This window comes from Hemiscyllium ocellatum, chromosome 18 (assembly GCF_020745735.1).
Source record: "Hemiscyllium ocellatum isolate sHemOce1 chromosome 18, sHemOce1.pat.X.cur, whole genome shotgun sequence".
NCBI classification, from domain to species: Eukaryota; Metazoa; Chordata; class Chondrichthyes; order Orectolobiformes; family Hemiscylliidae; genus Hemiscyllium; species Hemiscyllium ocellatum.
The window spans coordinates 32,081,210-32,107,492 of record NC_083418.1 but is presented as its reverse complement, the minus strand read 5'-3'; the positions used below and the strand labels follow the sequence as shown (position 1 = coordinate 32,107,492).

Sequence of the window (26,283 nt, the reverse complement as noted above, 5' to 3'; positions counted from 1 at the left end):
TTTACTTTGCTACTCACTGTGATGATATATATCTTTCGTTAGGTTTCTACGTGAGTCTGGTTGTGTCTCGCTGGTGGAACCAGTACCAGAGCATGCCATGGTTGGACCGCCTAATGTGCACTGTTTCCTGTCATGTCCAAGGAACGGATGAGTACGGCAGAATGCTGCGGAGAACATTGATGCGCTATGCCAACCTGGCCTCCATCCTCACCTTCCGCTCAGTCAGCACCGCTGTCTACAAACGCTTTCCAACAATGAGGCACATGATGGAAGCAGGTGAGCAAACACTACTCAGTGGCTAACCATGAAGAACCCAGGGCCAGAGCCCCCAGTCCAGGCACAGCTCCACATACATCTGAGGAATAGGGGAAGAAATAAGTAAGAGGTTGGGGAATCAGAATGGGAGTGGAGGATATGTAGGGATTGGAGGTTGAGGAGGTGGAAGTAGAAGTGCGAAGGGAAATGAGAAATGAGTGGGGAGATATCTGACACAAAAATAGAAACCAGAAGAGGATTGGAAAAGAAAAAAACAAGGTAAAAGCAAATCAGAGCAGCGTGCTGGAATGGCTGATGAGGGAGTATCTGATAGGAGCAAGACAGATTGTACAGATGAGAATCAGTCCTTTGTGTATCCTCAGTCCAGGAGACTTTAGAAGCAGTCAGCCAAGCATCTGCTGTCTCAGCTGCAGAAATGTCAGCTCAGGAAGGTAAAGGAGGTGGGTAAAAGTAGAAAAAAGGGAAACACTGCCACAGAAAGACTGGAAGAAGTCTCTATCCAACTGAGCTTTAAGCCATACAAATCACAGGGTATCATGCTCATTCCCTGACCAATTCTGGTCTGCGTTGGAGCAGCAGCTGTGGACACAGTTGATCTCTGAACCCCTAAGTTACACAGGAGGCAGGTCAACTGAAATTTTCACTAATCGTAATCATTCAACAACCCATGTTGCAACTGTTTCTATTAGTGTTGAATGAGAACAGGAGTGAGATTTGTTTGTAGTGTCCCAGTTCGGTTCCCAAATTTAAAATTAGCACTTGAATGAGTCATTTTAAGGCAGCAAGCCTTCAGCTTGAATTTATGCCTCCAGGAAAGGAGCAAGTATAACTGGATAGAATTGTTTGCCAGGCTTTGCACTTTTGAGCTCACCAGTGTTTAACTTTCACCCCCAACAAAATGAGAAATAATGGACTGTTTCCCATAAATCCCAGACATGGAGTACACCAACTATATAATAAATGAAAAAGCAATTTCCTCACCCTGTCCTTTGTCTGTCATCTTTGTGTTTCCAGGTTTTATGACTCCAGATGAGCACAAGAAGTTTGAGAGCCTGAATTCTCCTCACAATAAATTCTGGGTTCCCTGTGTGTGGTTCGTCAACCTTGCGGTGAAAGCAAGGCAGGAAGACCGAATCAGTGACTATGTGTCTCTGGCCCATATCTTCAGAGTGAGTATCTTCACCCTGTTGCAACCTTTTCCCTTCCTTCAGACACATCTGACACCTGCCAGCATCTTCCTTGGGTGAAATCATATCCCAAATGATTTTTTTTACAACTCCACTATTTTTAACTTTCAGAGAAGTGAGTGGGAATAAGGAAGTAATAGATAAAATGTGAATGCTTAAAGTAAAGGGAAATTATACAGGAAATTTATCACAGACACATGGGCTCAGATGGATACCAGCTGAAATATTAGCAATATTTTCCACTACTGGCTGAAAGACTCATTGAGAAAATGAGTTTTGGCATCTCACCCAGTTCCTCATGAGTGTGGACCCCTAACTATAACATTAGTACAAAAATAACTATCTCACTTAGGTTGGAAGATGGGCTCAAGTGTGCACTGAAGATCATGAAGTAGACCTTGCCCTGAACAGAGATCATCTTGGTTTCCTGGCCTCACTATCGGCAGCTACCGAGGCAGTCAGTCAGGTTACAACAGATTGAATAAGTGGAGCAGCCCACCAGCTCCAGCACCGGCAATTCAGGCTGCCCATTCTGACCTTAACAAATTACACACTTACTTTGCCTATTCTGAACTCAAAATAGCCATTCGGTTCCTACTTGCATCATCGAGCCTTAATTATGAGCCTACTTTCTCAGACAGGGGTCTGTTCAATGATCGACCTTTGGGAACATGATCTTAGCAATGGCGACAATTACCATTGTGGACGATTTAGGCCAAAGAAATGGAAATTCAGCCAAAGAATTTCAAGTAACATGTCCCTAGGTACTTTGTAGTGCTCCTCTGATGTACATAAACATGGCCCAGATTGACCAAGTCATTCTTTCCTAAGGGCAAGCAGTTCTTAGATGCTTAGAGCCACCATCATGCTTTCTTTTTAATCTGTTCTTAAATGGGTTACACAGAAATTTCTAAAATGTAAATCACAGATCATAAATCTAATTTATGATGCAGAAGTTTAATTTTTACCTAAATCTGAATTATTGTCGCTTATGATTCCATACCTGCAATCCTTATTCTTATCTCTCTGATCTATCCTGTAGCAAACAAAAATGACAATCATATCTTAGAGTCGAACTCAAATCTTTAGGTTTGAATCGTACCCAATAAGAAATATTCGCAACCATTACTGGTTCTGCACAACCTATCTGTTTACCTGTCTGTCCATTTACCCATCATTTATATGTTGGTTTCTTTAAAATCAGTTTCCACCGGTTTTCAGGAATAATTCATAGATTTTGTTTTGTCTTTTGTTTAATCAGTTTTGAGCAGGGAAAAAAAAACTTGAACATATTCCTTAATGCTTTTATTGCCAAAACTCAGGTCTCAGAGTTAAACACGCATTGCTTACTTAGGATGCTTGTTGAACAATATCAATCAGGGCTATAACAACTCTAACAAGCTGGATACACTAAATTATGAGTACAGTTCAAGTTGACTTTCAAATTTACATTCAGACTTTGGAAATATTTACACATCACGATGGCAGCAATGTGCAACATTAAACATTGATTTTCTGACAACATTTTTGGCACATACCGCAAGTACAAATACTATGAATTTATTTTACTGCTTAAATATCTTGGCAGTATTTTGCTTTTATGAATATTTATGTAACATTATTTCTACTATAATTGAATTATTGGAATGATGCAATACAGAAGGGAGCCATTTATGTATTGTGTCCGTGAAAGCTCTTTGAAAAGTCCTCAAATAGTCCCATTACCTTACCGATCCCACGGCCCTTTTATTATTTCAAGTATTTATTCAATTCCGTTGTAAAGTTAGTGTTGAATATGCTTCCACTGATCTTTCAGGCAATGCAGTCCAGATCAGAGTTCATTGCTGCCTGTGTTTTTTCCTACATCTCTTGATCTTTTTGCAATTATTATAAATCTGCGTACTCTGCTTACTAACCCTACTGCCACAGGACTTTAACTTCATTTGCTCTGACTTTGAGTACTTTTATAAATTTTCTCTTAACTTGTTCTGCTCTAAGGAGACCAAACTCCAGCTCCTCCAGTGCCCCCATATGTACTGAAGTCTTGGATTCCTGATGTTATTCCAGCATAGGACTAGTTAGCACAGTTACCTGGATAACTAATTGTGGTTCAGAATAAACAGTTTCGGTTTAATACCTGATCCAGCTAATGTACTTTTCAAACTTGCCTCTTTTCTCCTGGATGTGGAAAGCAATGGAAAATTACCACTGCCAAAAAAAAACTGCCGAGAAAACAGTTGAGAGTGAACAACAGCAGACAATGAGCCAAGGTCACCTTCAGCTAGAGCACACATAAGGTTCTAGGAAATCTCTTCAGCACACATTCCAAGGCCTTGACTGTAAGGTGTGGTGGCGAAAATTACTCTGCACTGCTCCAGCTGTGGGCAAATCAGTTTTTCGTGACTTTTGACCAAAATTTCCTTGTTTTTGTGTTTTGTCTCTGTTTATAAATTCATGAATGGCATTTGCAACTTACTCAAGTTCAAGGATTTTTGTTCTGACAACCTGTCAGCGTACCATTTAGATTACATCACTTCTCCTCACACTTCCTACCAAATATGATCATTTCACACTTCTCTATATTAAATATCATCTGCCATTTCACCAGCCGATGAAAGTCTGTCACTATACAGCCTTGTCAGTATTTATTATTATTATCTCTGAGTTTTACATCATCCACAAACCTTCAGCTCAGGTCGTTAATACTTATCAAAAAGAATAATGGTCCTGCAACAACACTGCATTAATAATAAAAGCTCATAAAGCTGAAAAAATCTCAGCAAGCAGACAATATCTGTGCAGAGAAATAGAGTTAACTTGTTAATTTTAAATCTGAGTTAAGATAAATTTTTGTTAAACAAAAATATTGAGGGATATGGATCAAAGGCTGGTCTGAGGAGTTAGGCCACTGATCTCATTGAATAGTGGAACAGACTCAAGGAATGAATGGCCTTTTCTTGTTCCTATACACTTATGTTCCTAGATTAACAACAGTTCAGAAGAATTTGGTAAAAAGGCACTCCAGCGACAACATGAAAGTGACTGGCATTCTATCCTCCCACACTCCAAATTAACTTGTCCAAGATTAACGTGTCTCAAACCTTTCCCCTTGCTAATCTTAGGCTGACCAACCCATACCGACTGGTTTGCTAATACTCACATAAACAAATATTGCTGGAGAAATTCAGCAGATCTAGCAGTGTCTGTAGAAAGCATGCTGAGAAAATGTTTCGAGACCAGTGACCTTTTTTTCAGAACTGAACTTGCAATTCTAAATATTTATTCTAAATCTCCATTTTCTTTTTAAGTTTAAACTCAATTGCTTTATTCACCTTTGGATTTGCAATTTTGGATGCCATTTCTTCCTCCCCTTCTCACCCCCCATAGGAATGTGCATCCATTCTGAACCTGTAACATCTTCTATTTAAAGGCTTTCTATTTCCCATTTCATGTTTTACCTGCCAACTTTTAATTGTATTCAATCTGGGCCAAATCCCTTTTCTACCAATCGAAATTAGCCCTTCACCAGGTGAATATATTCCCATTTTATCTTTCCATGTCCTTCATCATAACTACTTTAAATTGCAGGATATTGTGATCCTTGTTTTCCAAGTGCTGTCCCATTGGAACTTTGCCACTTCAATCGCCAAAATTCTATTCAGCACTGTTTCCGTCCTTATTGACCTAGTTAAATATTAGTCAAGAATGTTTTCCTGTTTACCTTATAGAAATTCGTCCCCATCTTTGCTTTATATACCTTTAGCTTTCTTGTCTAGTATAATTGTTGTGCCCCTATTATTGTTGCTTTAAGGTTATTGCAACTTTCTCAAATTTGTCTGCATAGTTACTCGATCATCTCCTTCCCACAATTTAGTGTCTCATAGCATATACCCCATAGTATAAAAGCTCATCTATTGTTCCATCATTCTGGCCAAATAGATTACTTCTCTGAACCTCAAAATACATCCTTCCTTGCTGTTTTTGTCACAGTGTATTTGCTAAGTACTACTAGCCTCCTCCATTTTACCTTTACTATCTTTCTTTCATACACAGGAATATTCATTGCACTTTTCTTGCCCTGTTTAAGTTAAGTCTTTGTAATTGTCACTCTATCCCATATGGCTAGCTGTCCCAGCAATTCACCAATTTCTTTCACTCACATGCTCTCAAACCCACAATAGGCTAACCTCATTTCCCCCAATCTCTTCCCTCCCATTTCTGAACTCTTTATACTGATGTTTCTCATCCTAAGTTCTCTCAACATCCTGTATCTACTCCATTATGTTTCATCCTGGTACTCCCCTGCCAAATTTAAATCTCCATCCTAGTCAATCTCCCACAGAGATCCAAAGTTCCGATTGAGTTCTGCACATGTACAGGTCTTCCTGCCACAGAACGGGCCCCGAAGCCTCGAGAATCTTAAGATCTCTATCTTGTGATATTTCCCAATCACATGTCATTCTTTCCTAACTTACTGCTCTTAAACTCACTAATATACAATACTATAATTCAGAGATTACTAACTTTGAGGTACGGTGCTTTAACTTCCACCTTAAATCCTGAAACTTTAATTGTGGCACCTCAATTCTTTTACATCAGTAATGTGATGGCCTATGAATTTTTAATCATGGCTATTTGCTATTGAAGCTTTATTGTACCTCATAAGTTCTATCATTGGTTTGTTTGCAATTGAATGTTGTTCAGAATAAAAACTGGCTTTGCTTTTTCTGAGTTCACCCTGCACTTTTCAGCTATGTTTGTTCTTGAATTTGAACCAGCTTAAATTTTTGATCAAAACAAGCATTAAAAGTCCTTATCTACATCAGTAAAAATCTGATGAGTACTTCGACTTTCTGTAACATTTTCCCGAGTTGGCTGCCTCTCTCGCATTCTGATTAATGCAGCTATGGAATTTTAACCTAACACTCAGCAGGAACTTAACTCAATCAGGTCAGCTGCCTGTTTTAAAATCCTGTCACATTTTATTTTCAATTACTTCTGGTGGGGTGTAAAAACACTTGATGCCATCAGTTTCTTGCCGAGTTGGTTAGGTTAAAATGATCGTCTTTCCCTGCCCAATGATTCAAAGATGGTGTTGCTTTTATGCTTCCCTTTGGACCTTTCAATGTGTTCTCTAGTTGAGTACTGCCATATGCCTCAGGGAATTTGGGCTTGCGGCCATGAACAAGCCTTTGGCCCCATACTGTTAGCCCAAATGTTATACCTCAGCTTTATTTTGCATGAACTTCAGATTCCCAAGCTCAAAAGTCAAATTCTGAAGTTTCGACACTCTATCCCAAACCTGCATCTGTGGCCATTGATAGGAATCAGATTTCAGAACCTGAGCACATTTTAGAGGGGCTTCATCAGTTTGCAGTGAGGGAGAGATGGAAGTAGGGACTTGTTACAATAGGAGTGATTGATTGTGGTGCAATCCAACTACAGGTAAACTCTAGTTATGATACAACAAGTAAATTGAGTAGGTTACCTAACATCAAATCGGGAAATTCTGTATCTTAAAGAGTGAGTAACATCGAAATCAAATCAGATCTCAGTTCTGTTCACAGCAAGCTAAAAGGATGTGATGATGCAGGGTGAGCAGGCGTTGCAAAAAGGAACAGCATGATCAGTATTCTAAGGACCACTTTGTAACTACTCATCAGATGAAGGCAGAATGCAATGGAACCATACATGTTGCAATGTTCTTATTTTGGAAATTGAGAAGTGGGGATAGGTTCACGTATATCTAACTGTGTTGTTCCTATAGGAGGTGAATAACTTGCGCAGCCAGTGTGAGAAGCTGTACAGTTATGACTGGATCAGTGTCCCACTTGTTTACACACAGGTAAGATTCACAGATTTGAGTGAATTAGGGCTGCTTTGGGCAGATACACCACTCCACACATAAAGAGTGTAACTGAGGCTGACAGATTGGGCAGGTTTACTGTTTTGTCTCACTTTTGATAATTCTAACAAGAAGGAAAAATACTTCCTGTTGTTGCTTCTGAGGATTTGTAGCTATGATTTGATATCAGCACAAGCACAGGTAAGTTGTGGTGTAATGGTAATCTCTGTAGATTATGTTCTGGAGATACAGGTTCAAATCCCTTAATAGGAGATGTCAATGTTTGTTTTAAAGAGTTGGTCACATGTAACCACTGTCAATTATTGTTAAAATCCCTCCCGGCCACCAGCATCCTTTAGGGAAGAAAATTTGCCATGCTTACATAGTCTAGTCTACACGTGATCCCAGACCCACAGCCATGTGGTTGAATCTTTGAGCAGTTGATGATAAATGTTGGCTTGGCCAGAGTAGCTTGTATCTCAGGAATGAATAAAAACAATGTCAACCTGACAGCGCTTTACCCTTCCTTGAAAGATAAACAGCTGTAATGTAAAAGATGAAGTAGCCGTTTTGATTTAAGGAAATCTACATCTGCATCTTAATAGTTTATCATAAAGTTAGATACTTATGCAGGTTTAACCTGAGGTAGCTCTAAATCAAACTGGATATGATTTTACAGCTCACTGATATATTTAAGACCGACATGTTTAAAAATTTGAATGTTTATTAATTCTTCATGCAATGTAGACTGCACACCATCCTAACTATTAACAGTGTCAACAGCAAAACCTGATAGCTCCAAATTAGCAAAGGAGATGTATAGGGCAGATTGATTCTGCTCTTGGCTAAAGCAATACATTTGTTAGACTATTCTTGGTTGCTGGAAAAGCTGTGTATGATTCTTGTTCACAAAAAAATCAGAAACTAAAATTTCCATGAAAATAATTTCATGATTGATTGTAAAATAAAAAAAGACAACAGGCTCTGATTCTAGCTGTAATGATGGATCTAAATTGCATTCATCTTCCTATTTGTGTTTATTATATCCCAGGTTGTGACTATTGCTGTTTACAGCTTCTTTCTGGCCTGCCTAATTGGTCGGCAGTTTCTCGATCCAAGTCAGGGTTACACAGGCCATGAGCTTGACCTCTACATCCCCGTCTTCACCTTGTTGCAGTTTTTCTTCTATGCTGGTTGGCTCAAGGTAATGTCTCAAACTGGATGCAATATGAAATAATTAACAGGTGTGTAATCTTGAGTGAATATTTAGTGGATGTCAGAGAATGAGAGGCCTTCTCAGAAACCCTGTTAGCAAATCCCCAGAGGGATGGTTGATAAATGCACCACACTGTGCTGGACTGAGTCATACAGGTAAGCCTGAGGTTCCGAATCCAACCTGTGCTATATTAAGGAATCTCATTCAGAATAGCAGTCATAACACAACATCGCCACACTCCTGTGCTAAGGATAGAAGTAGAGACAAGAGAAGAAACAAACTTCAACCAGGGTTGCCATAGTGATTCATGCTGGAAAGTACATGCCTCAGGCCAATAAATGAGAATACTTTTATGCCTTATTATGTTTGATTTTCTATTGATAACCTTTCTTCAGATTGACACATGAAGAATAGTTGAGGTACTCTAGGTGATTGGTACTTATACAGCAAAGTAGATGAGGAAAGAAATAAACTGAATCAAACTTTCTTTATAATGGTGTAAAAATGTCCCCTCTGATTTACTCCAATGGACTTGAGTTGTAAATATTGATCCGGAGTGAAAATACATTATTGCATAAAAATAACTGATTATGTAAATGGGCCTGAACTCCAGGAGCCACAAGATTCCATAATCACTGGTTTGTATTCAGTTCATTGGTACTTTTATAACCAGATACACAGTGAGGCTCCCCAGTGCATTATGGTTCCAGACAGGACATGCCAAACTGTTAAGTTCTGGCTGAAGAGGGATGACTTCTTTATTCATCCATTCCCTGGGTTGGATGTAACATGGTTAATTTTAAAAGGGTCCTTTCCTTTGTGAATACCTTTCTCCCAGATCAAACTGAATATATGTTTTAAAAGGAACCAATTTAATCAAATTAAGCCTTTTAAAATTAACATATAGGGAGTTTGTTAATTACTTCACATGGGAAGAAATACTGATGTAACACACAGATTAGAAATGAGATGAGTCCAAAAAATAAAGTGTCATACAATTGATGCAATGTATTACATCAAATCAGTTGTAATGACAATTTGATCTTTTACTTATAAATTCTGTATCCTATGTATCCTGCCCCATTAGCCATCTGATGAAGGAGCAACGCTCCGAAACCTTGTACTTTCAAACAAACCATTCTGATGTGTTGCATCAGTATTTCATCCCATGTGTAGTAATTAACAAACTTTCTATGTGTTAATTTTAAAAGGCCTGATTAAATTGGTTCCTTTTAAAACATAAATTTAGTTTGATCTGGGAGAAAGGTATTCACAAAGGAAGGGACCCTATTTAAATTAACCTTGTTGTATCCAAAAGTGTGAGGTCATGCACTTTGGTAGGATGAATTAAACTCCAGTTGTGAATTTCTGGCAGATCAATAATCCACATCTTCAGACAAGCAGGAGAGGAATTGAAAATATGGCCAGTCTTTCCTGTATATTGAGAACATGTAAAAGGGAAAGCAGGAAAAATAAGGTCAGTCTAACTATTAACATGATTGAATCTTCATAGGTGGCTGAGCAACTGATTAACCCTTTTGGTGAGGATGATGATGACTTTGAGGCGAATTGGCTCATTGACAGAAATTTCCAGGTAATTAATAAACTGTCATAGTGACCTACTGTTCAGAAACTGGAAGTTTAAACAACCTTCATAGTCCTGTCAGTAAAGGGGAAGTTTCAGAAAAGTCAACCATTTGTAATGATTGTAGCATTCTGTTTGTGAGCATAAAATACAGAGTAATAATTAGGAGAAAGTGACTGCAATGCTGAGAATACCACCACCTGCAAGTTCCCTCCCAAATCACATATCATTCTGTCCTGGAGTGATATCATCATGCCCCCACTGTCACTGGTTCAAACTTCTGAAACTGCTTTCTTAACCAAACAGTTAGAAGACCTACCCTCTGGACTGCTGCAGTTCCAGGAAGTTATTATCCACCACTTTCAAAGTCCTTTTGATTGGGCAACTTTCAAGGCCAATACAGACTGGCTTAGCCAATGGCATCTACCTGCAATGACAGAATACATATAAACAGGTGAATTATGAGTTATTGACCACCACTTTCAAAGTTCTTTTGATTGGACTGGACATGTTGGAGATCAGAGTTGATGAAAGGCTTTTGCCCAAAACGTCAATTTTCCCAGTTCCTTGAATGCTGCCTGACCTGTTGTGCTTTTCCAGCACCACACACTCAACCCAGAGTATTAACTGTCTATTGTAGTAGATATTAGACCATTTATAGATATTAAAGCCTTGCATATAATTAGAATGGCAGAGACAACAACAAAGGTTTAAGCTTAGAACTTTATCATGAGGCTCAAACATCTCAACTGCTTCAATGATTTTCCTTCCTCATGAAATCAGATGTGAGGATGTTCTCTGATAATTGCCCTATGTTCAACACATCATGTAATGAAGCAGTCCATGTCCATGTGCAGCAAGTCTTGGATAACATTTAGACTTGGACTGCTAAGTGGCCAGCAACATTCGTGCCACAAGTGCCAGGCAATGACCATCTACAACTATTCAGAATATAACCTTAACATTCATTGAAACCCCCGAGAGTTACTACTGACTCAAAACTGAACTACATCAGCAACATAACTATTTGGCTACAAGAGGAGCTCAGATGCCTTGGATTCTGCAGTGAGTAACTCACTTACTGAGTCCTAAAGTCTTTTATAAGACAAAAGTCAGGAATGTGATAAAATACTCATCACTTGCCAGAATGGATGTAGCTCCAACAGCACATGAAAACATTTGGGGTAAAACAATTCACTTGACTAGCACCCCATCCACTATCTTCAACATTTACTTTCTTCATCACCAAGGCAAAGTGACAACATGTGTACCATCAACAAACTGCATTGCAACAAAGGAGCCTCACCAAGACTCCTTTGACCGCACCTTCCTCACACATAATCTTTATCACCTCAATGAACAAGCACAGCATTTACCTGAGAATACCACCACCTGCAAGTTCCCTCCCAAATCACATGTTATTCTGTCCTGGAGTGATATTATCATGCCCCCACTGTCGCTGGTTCAAAATTTCTGAAACTGCTTTCTTAACCAAACAGTTAGAAGTCCTACCCTCTGGACTGCTGCAGTTCCAGAAAGTTATTATCTACCACTTTCAAAGTTCTTTTGATTGGCCATTTTTCAGGCCAATAATGACGGACTTAACCAATGGCATCTACCTCCAATGAAGGAATAAATATAAATAGATGAATTATAACTGTTGAACCTGGTTCATGATGTAGAGGGGCAATGGATCGTAATATCTTACTATTCCCGCTGATGGAATCTTGAACTCCACTGAGCTGAGCTGATAGGACCTTAGTCTGGACGTATTCTAGCATTCTGTTAGAGAAGCTTGAAATGCCAATGAATGAACGAAGAAGGTTGAGATTCCAGCACTGGAGATCTTTCAGACTTGCTGTCTTTTGCAAGACTGTTGGTTCATAACTTCCAGGAACCAAGGCTGATTGGAGCTTAGCCTTATTTTATTAAATCAGACCAATGTGTCTTTACTCTCAAATGAGTTGAATTGTTGGTCTCTTAACCCCTAAATTATATAAAATTACCTTCATCACTCATCATGTGAGCACTGTCTCTAATTGATGGGGATGGAGACGTGAAGTAGTCTTGAAATAAAATGAAACAGAGCATAGTGTTAAATGTAGCTGTGATCATTGCATTAAATTATGACTAATTTTTTCCATAGTTGTCTGGATTCTTCTAATTTGATGACTGTATTTCTAATGCAAGAGAGTGCAAGACGCAGACAGAATAACAAAGAACTGTGAACATTTACACAGTTCGTAAACTTTAAGCTGCTGAATAAACAGTAACTCATACTCTTGTTCAGAACTCTGAACAGTTTATGCTTAGTCAGTGGGTTAATTAAGTTTAACTTGTAACTATGTAGAATTTCTGTTTATGCAGCACTGTAGAAAAAGCTTGCTGGACTCAAAGGATTCCTGCTTATTCAATATTGTGAGTTACTGATTACATAATGGTATTCTTCAGCTGAGTTGATAATTTGTATATTCTGACTCTTTTTTTTAAGGTTTCCCTCCTGGCCGTGGATGAAATGCATCAGAACTTACCTGCTCTTGAGAAGGATAAATATTGGAATGACAATAATCCAAAGCCTCCATACACAGCAGCAACCACAGAACACCGGAAAACCTCCTTCCTGGGCTCCACTTTTGATATCAGGTTAATTATTTTCACAGTGAAATTCTTTATGAATCAAAAAAAAATACATAATTACAGTGGCAGTAGTTACCTGTCTGTCAGATGAGATATATCTACATGCCTAAACATCTAGCATGTTACCATGGCAATTAGCCATTTGTACATGTGCAGTGTGTTTGATTTTCTTGTCCATTGTTATCTTTCATTGGAAGAAAAATAAGCAAGGTCAAAGAAAAGAGGAATGTCAGTAAACTTATAGGAGGGAAGAATGATCACTTATGAGAACCCAGCTCCTTTTCTTGAACTTGTTCTTAATAATGTACACAGCATAAACCTCCAACCCATTTTAGGACCCTTTCCCTCTCCTGATCCACACCTACAAACTGGCCCTTAAGCCACCTGACAGCCTTTTTTATGGAATACAACCACCACAATATAAAATATAGAATTCCTACAGTGTGGAAGCAGGCCACTTGGCCCATTGAGTCCACACTGAAGCTCTGAAGAGTAGCATCCTACCCAGACCCACTCCCCTAACCTGTCTCTGTGACACTGTATTTCCCGTGAACATTCCTGGACAATGTAGCATGGCCAATCCACGTAACCTGTACATTTTTAGACTGTGAGAGGAAACTGGAGCACCTGGAGGAAACCCACACAGACACAGGGAGAATGTGCACATTCCACACAGATGGATGGAATCAAACCTGCGACCCTGGCACTGTGAGGCAACAGTGTCACTGAGCCACCATGTCGCCATGTGGAGCATAATCCTGTTGCTTAGCTTCATTCTGCTCAAACAGAGCTTGAGTTCCTGCCAAAAGCGACTCAGACCTCCTGCTGCCACGCACACACAAATTTCCAGCACCTCAGCGGAAGAGCAGCATTTGAATAATTGTGGTTCATATGTCTCAGTAGAACATAAGCAGATGGCTGAATAATAACGTAGTAGTTTAAAATTTAGGTCAGCTGGAGATAGCTTCATGAGATTAATGCCATCAGTTAACTATATCAATTGTGGTCCATTTATTTTGAATTGTTGAAGTTTTTATTAAAGAGTGGATAAAGTAATATGTTTCCAGTAATTGTGATAAGTTTAATAAATCTATGAATCCCTTTCTTGTGAAATATGCTCAGTCTGAAGGGGTACATGTGAAATCAGAAGTTCAAAGGGTGGGGAATTTCTGGTATAAAACTGAATTCCAACATGGTGCAGCATTCCCAAGAGTGAATTTCAAACCAGGCAGAGATTAGGTTTGTGGCTGAGTATACTTTAGCATTATTCTGTGGTGAGTTCCTGTCCTATGCATTCAGCAATAAGTGCTAAACAAAGATGAGAGATTTCCCAGAGAGATTGAATCTCTGGGCTTTCTTCCGAAATGTTTTTGTTCCTCTAGTTTTCTTTGCCAATGTATCAACTCTTGTACACATGACTAAAAGGGGAAAATAAACATGCTGGTGACCCAGAAGACTTCAAGCAAAATAGATACTGTTGATTCTTGACAATGGTGTACCCAAACACCTCGTGGCAATGTCCAGTGCAGAAGAATACTTCAAAGAACAATACAGAGAGCGTTTTAGACCTGACAGAAGATGTGCAGTTCGATAGGAAATGGGAAGTTTCAAGGGAGAGGTGTAGGTTGCGTCATGAAGTGATACTTTGTGGGAGTGCTCCTCAGGTTGACCTGAGCCAGTACAGTGACTGATCAGAAGTCGAAGATTGTGAGAGTCAAAACTAAACAGTCCTTGCACAAAAGCAGAAACTTCAAACGGAGCAGTAATAATGATAAGGCGGTCATTTTTCTTTAAAATGTTACAGTTTTGAAAGAGCACACAGATGCTACAAGACAAGGCTTGAAAAATTAAGCTGTAAAGGTCAATAAAGAAACTCATACTTCAAGAGCAGAGAACTAGGGAAATTGCTAACTTGGCCATTTAATCAGATAAGCACTGGATAATTTACAGAAGTTTGAGATTCCGGTTTAACACAATTTTCTTTTGGGTAGCCAGTAGAACAAAACAGTAAGGTTCTGAAACACAGAAAGCTTCCATTTACAGATGCTAACAGAGGGAGAGACTTGATTACAGCTGCAAGGAGAAGGTAAACCTACACTACAGGCAGGAAGAAAGGGTAAATCTCCATTATAGCCATAAAACATAGAAAACTCCTCCTGTCCAGTACAAAAGCAACAGAGAACCACCATTACTGAAGAATAATAATCTTTCAAAACAAAAATTAGTTGAACACTTTTGGAAGTTATGAATCAGAAATGTTTTTGTCAGAAAGATTTAGTTTCAGAAATGGGCCAAATAGAATACAGAACTATACATCCTTGAGATATAAAACAGCTTCTCAGCTGGAATGTAAGTCAAGAGCAGAACAAGGAGATTTCAGTCATCTGTAATCTTGTGGTAGAGGATTTTAATTTTCAAAACATAGACTGGGACTGCCATAGTGTTAAGGGTTTAGATGGAAAGGAATGTATTAAGTGTGTCCAAGAAAATCTTTTAATTCAGTATGTGGATGTACCCATTACTTCTGCACACAATAAACTTCTGCACACAATTGGGAGTACTGCTGAAGATGTCATTCTTCACCATATTGAAATAGAGTCATAGAGATGTACAGCACAGAAACAGACCTTTCGGTCCAAATTGTCCACGCTGACCAGATATCCTAACCTAATTTAGTCCCATTTGCCAGCACTAGGCCCATATCCCTCCAAACCCTTCCTAACCATATACCCATCCAAATGCCTTTTAAATGCTGTAATTGTACCAGCATCCACCACTTCCTCTGGCAACTCATTCCATACATGCATCATCCTCTGCATGAAAACATTGCCCCTTAGGTCACTTTTAAATCTTTCCTCTCTCATCCTAAAGCTATGCTCGCAAGTTCTGGACTCCCCCACCCCAGGGAAAGTACCTTGTCTTTTTATCCTATCCATGCCCCTCATGATTTTATAAATCTCTATAAGGTCACCCCTCAGCCTCTGACACTCGAGGGAAAACAGCCCCAGCCAATTCAGCCTCTCCTTTAGCTCAAATCCTCCAACCCTGGCAACATCCTTGCATATATTTTCTGAACCCTTTCAAATTTCACAACATCCTTACCATTAGGTGTATAGGTCCTGCTCTGATTTGCTTTTCCAAAATGCAGCATCTCACATTTATCTAAATTAAATTTCATCTACCACTCCACAGCCCATTGGCCCATCTGATCAAAATCCCGTTGTACTCTGAGGTAACCTTATTTGCTGTCCACTACACATGTATATCCTGCCCTTCAGGATTCCCTCCAACAACTTGCCCATCACTGAATGTCAGGCTCACTGGTCTTTAGTTCCCTGGCTTGTCCTTACCACCTTTCTTAAACAGTGGCACCACATTAGACAACCTTCAGTCATCCGGCACTTCACATGTGACCATCAACGATACAAATATCTCAGCAACGGGTCCAGCAATCACTTTCATTGCTTCCCACAGAGTTCTAGAGTACACTTGATCGGGTCCTGGGGATTTATCAACCTTTTTGCATTTCAAGAAATCCAGCACCTCCTCCTCTGTAATATGGACATTTTTCAAGATGTCACCATCTATTTCCCTACATTCTGTAACTTCTATTTCCTTCTCCACAGTAAACACTGATGCAAAGCACTCATTTAGTAACTCTGCCATTTCCTGTGGCTCCACCCGTAGGCTGCCTTGCTGATCTTTAAGGTGCCCTATTCTCTCCCTAGTTATCCTTTTGTCCTTAATGTATTTATTAAATCCCTTTGGATTCTCCTAAACCCTATTTGCCAAAACTATCTCATGTCCCCCTTTTGCCCTCCTGATTTCCCTCTTAAGTATACTCCAACTGCCTTTATGCTCTGCTAAGGATTCATTCAATCTCTCCTGTCTGTACCTGACATATGCTTCCTTCTTTTTCTTAACCAAACCCTCAATTTCTCCAGTCATCCAGCTTTATCTACACCTACCAGCCTTTCCTTTCACCCTAACAGGAATATACAGTCTCTAGACTCTCGTTATCTCAATTTTGAAGACTTCCCATTTTCTAGCCGTCCCTTTATTTGCGAACATTTGGTCCCAATCAGCTTTTGAAATTTCTTGCCTAATACGGTCAAAATTGACCTTCATCCAATTTAGAACTTCAGCTTTTAGATCCAGGCTATCCTCTTCCATCACTATTTTAAAACTAAAAGAATTATGGTCACTGGCTCAAAGTGTTCCCCTACTGACACCTCGGTCACCTGCCCTGTCTTATTTCCCAAGAGTAGATTAAGTTTTGCACCTTCACTAATGGGTACATCCACATACTGAATTAAAAGATTTTCTTGGACACACTTAATACATTCCTCTCCATCTAAACCCTTAACACTATGGCAGTCCCAGTCTATGATTGGAAAATTAAAATCCTCTACCACAAGATTACAGATAACTGAAATCTCCTTATAAATTTGCTTCTCAATTTCCCACTGACTATTAGGGAGTCTACAATACACTCCAGTAAGGTGATCATCCCTTTCTTATTTCTCAGTTCCACCCAAATAAATTCCCTGGATGTATTCCCAGGAACATCCTTCCTAAGTACAGCAGTAATGTTATCACTTTTCAAAAACACCACTCTTCCTCCTCTCTGGCCTCCCTTTCTATTCCTCCTATTGCATTTTTATCCTGGAACATTAAGCTGCCAGTCCTGCCCATCCCTGAGCCATGTTTCTGTAATTACAATGATATCCCAGTTATATTTCCTAACCACGCCCTGAGTTCGTCTGCCTTTCCTGTTAGGCCTCTTGCATTTAAGTAAATGCAGTTTAATTTATCAGTCCTACCTTGTTCCTGCCTGCCCTGACTGTTTGTCTAGCTCCTTTTTCCAACTGCACCGGTCTCAGATTGATCTCTTTCCTCATGACTTCCCTGGTTCCCAGCCTCCTCCCCCCCCCCCCCCCCCCCCCCACCCCTCCCACCCATACAGTCTGTGCCTCTGTCTAGAGAGACCCCTATCACAATTGATCACTTGGAACCCAATGTACTCATCATTACATTAGAGCCAGTCTTGAAACCAGAACCTTGGCTGTTCATGCTACATTCCCCCTATATTTTCCAAAACAGTATACTTGTTTGAAATGGAGATAGCCACAGAAGATTCCTGCACTACCTGCCTACCCCTCCTACCTTTCCTGGAGTTAACCCGTGGCTTTGGTCCCTTCCTTTAACTGCTATTCCTCACACCCCTTAGCTCTTGTAAATTAATTATTTATTGTCTCTACCTGCATCTCCAACCAATCCATGCAATGTGATAGGATTCACAACCAAAGACACTTCCTGAATTAAATTGAATTGAATTAAATTTATTGTCATGTGTATTGAGGCACAGTGAAAAGCTTTGTTTTGTGAGCAATACAGGCAGATCACATAGTTAAGTAGCATAGATAAGTAAATAATAGGTAAACAGTGGCAAAAACAAAAACACAGCTATAGGCGAATGTTAAGAGTTTGCAAGTCCATTCAGTACTCAAACAACAGTAGGGTAGAAACTGTTATGAAACCGGATGGTGCATGTGTTCAAGCTTCTGTACCTTCTCCCTGATGGTAGAGGTTGTAAAAAAACATTGCCAGGGTGGGATGGATCTTTGAGAAAGCTGGCGGCCTTTCCTGGACAACGGGTCTGGTAGATGGATTCTATAGATGGGAGGTTGACCTTTGTGATTGTCGGGGCCAAGTTCACCAGTCTCTGTAACCGTCTCCGATCTTGAATGGTACAGTTGCCAGGCCAGCTACTGATACATCCAGACAGAATGCTCTTGACGGCACACTTAAAAAAGTTGGCAAGGGTATTCAAAGTCATGCCAAATTTCCTCAGCTGCCTGAGGAAAAAGAAACATAGGTGGGCCTTTGTAACCAGTACATCCACATGAAGAGTCCGAGAAAGCTTGTTGTGGATGACCACTCCCAGGAGCTTGACACTCTTCACTCGTTCCACCTCTGTGCTGTTAATGTGTAGGGGGGAAAAGTAATATTCCGCCGACAATCGATAATGAGTTCCTTGGTTTTGCGGGCATCGAGGAGTAGGTTGTTCTCAGTGCACCATTTTTCCAGGTCTTCCACCTCCATTCTGTAGTCTGTTTTGTCGCCATCTGAGATTTGACTGACTATGGTGGTGTCATCAGCGAACTTGTAAATGGCATTATGGTATTTGGCGACGCAGTCATGGGTATACAGTGAGTACAGGAGAGGGCTGAGTACGCACCCCTGGGGGCCTCCAAGGTTGAGTGCTAGTGAGGATGAAATATTGTCCCCAGTCTTCACTGACTGTGGCCTGTGGGTCAGGAAACTGAGGATCCAGTTGCAAAGAGTGGGGCTTAGTTCAAGATCACTAAGTTTAATAATCAGTCTCGAAGGAATAATAGTATTGAAGGCTGAACTGTAGTCAATGAGTAGGATTCTTACATAGCTGTTCTTGGTGTCAAGATGTTCTAAGGAGGAGTGAAGGGCAAGTGATATGGCATCTGACATGGATCTGATGGGCAAATTGGAGTGGTCAAGAATAGTGGGGAGGCTGGAGTTGATTAATGCCATGACCAGCCTTTCAAAGCACTTCATGACCACAGAAGTTAGGGTCACTGGGCGGTAGTCATTGAGACATGCTGATGAGTCTTCTTAGACACAGGGATGATGTTGGCCCTCTTGAAACACACAGGGTCAGTGGTCTGTTGCAGAGAGAGAGGTTGAAGATATCCGAGAAGACCTCTACAGTTGATCTGCACGTGCTCTGAGTGCACAGCCTGGTACTCCGTCTGGTCCCATCTCTTTCCTTGGATTCACACAAAGGAAAACTGCTCTGATCTCTGATGCAGTCACTCTTGGGATAGGTTTGTCAGGACTTGTCGGAATAGGTGTTACCTCTCTGCTGAAATTCTGCTCAAAGCGAGCACAGAAGGCATTGAGGTGATCTGGGAGGGATATGTCATTGTCTGCTATCTTGCACTGTCTCTTTTTAGAACCTGTGATGTCATTCCTGCAAACATAATCATCAGTAACATGGAAACTCTCCCTAAACTCCCACACCTGACAGGAAGAGCATATCACTCTGCTAAAGGCCATCATTGCTCCTCTACATTTACCAACCCAGAAAATAGCATTGTCTTTTTGCTCTAAAAAGCAGTGCTCCAGGCTAACTTTGTACTTATGGTTTATATTTTTAAAATTTAATCAAGAGACAAGTCTCAATAAAACATGTAATCAAGAAAGAACCCACTCTACTCACTATTGTAGAGTTATAGCAAGGTTACACTTAAAAACTATGCACTAATCTGCTCCTGTACTGTGAGCTCTCCCACACAGATTCCTCCAAGGTCAGCGTGAATTTCACTGTTTGTTCATTTTTCCGAGATGCACTCCAATGTCCAGAGATACATGAACTCAAACAGCAAAGGCAGTAACTGTGCAGATTCACTGCTGTGTCAGTTAGCAGTGTAGGTGTCTTTCTCTCTCTCCCTCATTGACCATGTGGTCACTGCCTTTTGTCCATCTTCCTCCTTTTAAAAGTGCCACTGTTTTGATCTTTTTTCCCCAAAGTTCCAAAACAATGCAACAGCATATAACACAGTAATTGTTGCTCCTGGAATTCAAGGGAATCACCTCCGATACCTAAAATACCTCAAAGAAAGAAGCAGCTCTTACAGCTATAATCTTTTCTTGTCCTCCATCTTGGATTACCTACCACACGAATTTAAAATGATACCGAAGGTCTTTGACAATAATTTAAATCTAAGATCTAATAAAATTCTTGAAAGGGCAAGATCCAACAAGATCCTGAAGCTATAAATGATTCCATTAATGGTCTCTTCAGGCTAGTGGAGATGTCATTATGATGATTTAAAGTCAAAATTTGTACAAAACTGGATTGCTGAAGGCATTACTGGTGAATCTTTGTCAAATTAGTTACAGTAAAAAATAACTAACCCAAGAGAAATCCATTCACCAGATGGAGATTAAAGCAGAAATCCGGAAGGAAACAGGTCAATCCTTTGAGGAGAAGGTTAAACCTGGGACAAGAGAGCTACAGAATTTATGCATTTCTTAAGATACAAAAGATATACAGATAAACCTATGCAGCATACTGGATAAACAGAGGCAAAGTCATTGCCAGAGCTATGGAGTAAAAAAGCATCGATGTGAACAGTGCTCAGATTTTAGAACTGAATGCTCTTATTGTAAGGAAGTAGGTCATTTTCAGAAAATGTGCCAAAGCAGGACCTAGCCAGAGAAAAGAAAAATACCAATGAACTACCCAAATAAAGGTATAAATAAAGTGAAATATTCTCCACTAGAAGACAAATCCATAGTTCTCCTGGGCAAAATCAGTGACTGAGACAAAACATTTTGACATAACTAACGTTTGTATCAAAGTCCAGAATGTTCAAGAAGATAGAAGTTTTAAACCACTTTCCATAGAACAAAGCAGATTGGGAAAGGCATTTCACTGACACAATTTAAAGATATGGTCCATTTAATTCCAAGAAAGACACCACTAAGAACAGATATGAAATATGCAAAGAAAAAGAATTACCTACAATAGCAGGGATTATACTGACATTTATAAAGAATAGGCATACATCACCAAAGGCTTTCATGAGAGAATTCTAAGAGATTAAAGACCCTTCAATCCAAGAGGAAACCACAGACCACAGACCTCAGACCATCAGGAAGACAGTCCAAGTCAACTACCTCCTACAAGTCCAAAGAGAACACTTTACGACAAAATAGTGGAACATGCAAATTTGAATTTGTAAAATCAAAATCTTGGAGATAGTTGGGATAGTAGCAAGTGCAAATTTATAAACACATGCATAACAGTACAATCATTATGGGGATAATTGGCTTTGGGGGAATATTATTTATGGGACTAGAAAGATGTGGAAGTGTTCATAATTAATTGAGTGCAGTAAGTGTCACTCACTGTGGTGATATCACAGGGACTCAGGTAGTATAAAGAAGGAGCTTGTAAGGCACTGATCTGAGGCTGATGTGCTCCTAATAAACTCTGTAATAATGAAGGCCATATTCATGTAATCTGTAAATAGTTGCAGAAATGCAGTAAACTTCATAATGTTTGTATAACAAGTTTCTTCTGCTTATCCCAAAAAGGTGAATATTCTATTTCACACGAAAACAGTTCAAGCTTGAAGGAATGCACACACCGCACTACCTTCTCTTCTTCCTCTTCTAAAGATGTGAACTCATGTTTAACCCTTTGGTAACAATATAGTAATTCTTCACATTATGAACTTGGTTGGTAAAAATTAGCAGATTATTTCATCATGGGCCATCACAGATGAACACTGGTCCAGCAGAATAGCTACAAAGGAAATTTACGCCCAGGCTTTGGGCCTCATTGGTCCCACCACTGGTTACAAACATTGGCACAGAAAAAGATCAATTAGCGTTCCATGTCCTAACAACACTATGTAAACATTATTTTTGCCTTAAATTTCTCTCTGTACTTTCTCCAATTGTATTAAATTCATGCATTCTAGTCTCTGATTCACTTACCAGTAGAAATGGATCTTTATTTTTGCCTGATTACTTTGTAAAAATCCTTATAATAGATCTCTCCTTGTTCAAAGACAATAAGCCCCAGTTTCTTGACTTTTCCTTATAACTAAAGTCTATCAATACTTAGGAAATCTATTTCACATACTTTCCATAACCTTTGGTATAACTCCAAGTGCTCAAAACAGAGCACACTATTCTAACAGTTGCCTAACTTACAATTTGCATAGATTTAATATTACCTTTTTGTCTTTGCCTTTATCTGTAAGACATAGGATGCCAGATACTTTTTAGTGACAAGAAGGTAAGTCAGGTCAGGCTGAAGCAACTGTACTTTTACATCCATCTTTTGTACTTTGCTCCATCCCTCCTTTCTCTCAGGGCCCAACTGCCCATTCTTACTGTGTTGGACATTGCGTAGTGGCAGATTATTCAACAATCTTCACCTATTCCAACACAAACACATTGTCTAGCAGTTTCATCACAGCACTGTGAGTAAAAACAGAAATCCTGTCTGATCTTCATCTCCCTACCCCACAGCACTTAAGCCATGAATAGAATGCCAGCTGTTGCCCTGTGACTTGAAGTTGGATACTAGGGAATGTATGCAGTTTCCACCAGGACCTTAGGGCTCCAAGTGCCTCCCAGCAGTTTCCATGAACAGACAGTGAACTGAAGTGCAGCGCTATTCAAGAGCTATAGGATTAACAATGATCATTTTCTTTTCTGTGATATCAGCCACTGGTGATCATGTAAGTTGCCACATGTTCCACATACTTTTCTAAAAGCTGTACACCCTTTAGACCAAAAAGGATACATAAAAACTAATTGCTAGATTGATGTACAATGTATTACTGCTCAGAAGGAGCCTATAAATTAAATGTTCAAAATAATAAAGATAGAGACATTCCACTTGAGGTTAAAATCGACCTTTTGGAAGATAATTCTTACATTTCTTGATAAGTTAGAAGCAGTCAATGGAACCTCCAATGTCTGAACTTCACCAACTATCATTCAGCTGTACCTGAGTCCATCAACAATCTGATACCTCAGGTAGGTATATAGTACCAGCAGTAGCCATTACCTCCCTGCTAAAATCTAAGCAATGAAGAACTGCCAGCCTCTGATTGACCAAAAGCTCTCATCCAGTGGACTTCTGTGACTGGGATCAAGGATCTTGGGGAGGGTCCAACAGTGCCCACTTAAGTGCCTGGAAAAAGGTGTCACAGAGCTCTTGCTAGCTCTCCAGGTGGTAGGCAAGATCTTTGTTTCCTGCATGAAATAGCACTAGAGAGTGCACTAATACTGAGAAATTACTATTTCTACAAACATCTTCCTTTAATCGTTCGCTCATCGGGAAAATCTTGTCCATGTAGAAGTGTGTATCATAAAATTTAGTGAACATCGTATCCATATAAAATTGTTGAAGAGTGATCAGTTTTCATATTGTGGTGAATATATTTCGCCCTAGTTGAGGAACATGGGGGCTAACTCCATCCAATCAGAGGTGGGAAAATAGGAAGGATCTAGGCTATCAAGGGCAGATATACAATAATTTTGCCAATTAATCCACTTTGTGAGACCTTTAGAAAACACGCTCTTTTTATGCTTTGAGAAGTACAACATACTTGATTATATATGCTTTCTTAAAACTTACATTTGCCCTTACAGCATGCTTAAAGAGGAAATGGAGTTCCAGCCCCTGGAACAGATCAATGAGAATGAAGAAGTAAACCATGCCACTCCACTTCTGAGTAACTTAGGCCGACTCCTCGGAATTCCATCAACAAACTTGCAAAACATTTCCAGATCCACTCCTCGAATTAATCTAATGAGGAAGAGGAATGGTGCTTTGCCGCAGGCTGCTATGTACAGCTTCTTGAGCTCAGAGTCAACCCCCAATGGTTTCCATAAGCCAGGATGTCTCCCTCCAAATAGACCCTTTGCAAGAATCCACCGAGCCTCCTCATCCTCGCATTCACCTTTAGGGTCCACTCAAGGTTGTGCTGCCTTGGATAGTGAGGCAAGGGATTTTGACAGCTTCATCTCTTCTTCACTTTATGACAGACCTGGCTACTATAGTGCCCCTCAAACACCCATCCAATCCATTCCCATGATATTTCCTCTCAAAAGGATCCCTTTAATGAAGCCCTCTATGCTGACCAACATCTCTGTCTCCTCAGCTGGAAATCAAGGCAGTAATGGCAATGAGTCAGCCTCCAAACCCAATGAGCTAGACATAGGAAACAGCATTCTTGCCAATAAAGGAGCCTCCCTGAATGAAACATCGACAGAGGTAACAACAGTGGAAAATAGTCAAATTGCATCTGAAGATGAAGCTGTTACAAATAGCCACTCTAAAAACTGTAAAGAGACTCTTATACTAACAACCAACAGCATGAACCCTAACAGCAGTAATAACCTCCTACTGGTTCCTGAAAGTCTACCCTGTCTCCTGACAGACAGCTCTTCAGACACTGATAAGCCAATCGAATTGAAACAAAAGCTCAATACAAGCATTGGTTTCCGAGCACGCAAGCATCCTAGACTGACTCTTGAGTCCCTTGGACATGCAAACAGTCCAGACCCTCCAAATCCTTCATTCAACACACCAGGCTGTGGCTCAACAATGTCCACCTTTTCCTTCACACCAGTGTCTTCCCCAATGCTGGGGACGTCAAGGATACTAAGTCACAGTGGAACAATCTCTGGTACTGATTATAAGGCAGGAAGCACACCTTCCCCAGGATTTTCTGAAATGGGCACGTCCACCAAGTACCTCAATATAACCACTCAATCCATGACCACTGCTGATTGCACAACTGACACCAATATGAAGGCACATCTGAAATATGACACCGTGCCTCCAAATGATTTGAGATTCTCACTCAACGATGGGGACCTAGTCAACCTGATGGATATCATAATTGAAACAGCAGAAAACATTCCAGAGAATGGGAAAATGGATAAGCACACAGAAGCAAATGACTGAGATGAAACATTAAAGACTCCATGTATCATTTTGCTTTGTTGAGCCTATATAGCTTTATTTAAACCATATCTCAAACATAGCAAATTTTAAATGCAGCTCCAATGTGGTATATAGTGAAGCAAGCTTACACAACACAACGTCATTGCTACATGATTTCTCACTGCAGAGGCTTTCAGAAGCAGCTCTGGTGGAATGAAAGAAGACACAAGCTTATAGACTGGCTTTTCATCTTTGGGCATATCAGCCTGCCAGCTGCAAGATTCCTTTGTGAATTAAGTCTGAGCAACCTCAAACTAGATCCGAATTATCAAGCTCACAAAAGCACCAAATTTCCCCTAAATTGGCAGCTGTAAGCTATTGGATAATTTGTGTAGGAAATGGAAATTGTCACACTGGTGCAGTACAAGTGTTATTTTGTTATTTTGTCTATAGTGGGGAGTATTTGATCCTTACGCTTGTTGCCAAAAAAACAAGTATTCTGTTCCCCAATACTAACATTATTCACAATGAGAAGGATAAACTTCACCATTCATGTCTCATTTCCTTAAAAGATTATCGCCCTGCAAAGCTAAGCTTCAGACAGTCACTGGATCCATAGTTAAAAACAGCAACTTAAAAATTTTTTGGCTAGATTTTGTTGGTGGTGACATAACAGTGTCCAATGGTGACCTGAAAGAATGTTGTCCACAAAGATTTACTGCTTTCTGTGGTCTGAATTATTTCTTTCCCAATGCTAATTTGGACTTAGTGCCTAGTCAAGGAGATTTCTGTCCAGTAACTGTGATGTCATTATGCAGGGTAAGCCACCAATTTCACTGAAGTAATCTTACAGACAGAAAGCAAGAAAATATTTTCACTTTAGATTGTAAAGTTCACTGTGAGTGTTGACTACACCAAGATGCCATCAAAGATGGCAACTGGCCATGTGTGCACATAGAGATGGTGCTGATCACAACACATTGCAAAATTGGAGTCTCCTGGCCACTGTCTCCTTGCTGC

The 26,283-nt window shown here is 39.9% G+C and overlaps 1 protein-coding gene across 1 annotated transcript in view; it reads left to right on the top strand.

The window, feature by feature from the left end:
• LOC132824288 (bestrophin-2-like) overlaps positions 1 to 25,284 on the top strand; it is a 36,361-nt gene extending 11,077 nt beyond the window's left edge. Inside the window, exons 4-11 of the mRNA XM_060838630.1 lie at positions 43 to 276; positions 1,291 to 1,445; positions 7,231 to 7,308; positions 8,360 to 8,512; positions 10,038 to 10,118; positions 12,601 to 12,752; positions 23,964 to 24,175; positions 24,281 to 25,284. Coding sequence (XP_060694613.1) covers positions 43 to 276; positions 1,291 to 1,445; positions 7,231 to 7,308; positions 8,360 to 8,512; positions 10,038 to 10,118; positions 12,601 to 12,752; positions 23,964 to 24,175; positions 24,281 to 25,284 — 2,069 coding nt within the window. The remainder of the gene's footprint in view (positions 1 to 42; positions 277 to 1,290; positions 1,446 to 7,230; positions 7,309 to 8,359; positions 8,513 to 10,037; positions 10,119 to 12,600; positions 12,753 to 23,963; positions 24,176 to 24,280) is intronic.
• Positions 25,285 to 26,283: the final 999 nt, after the last annotated feature.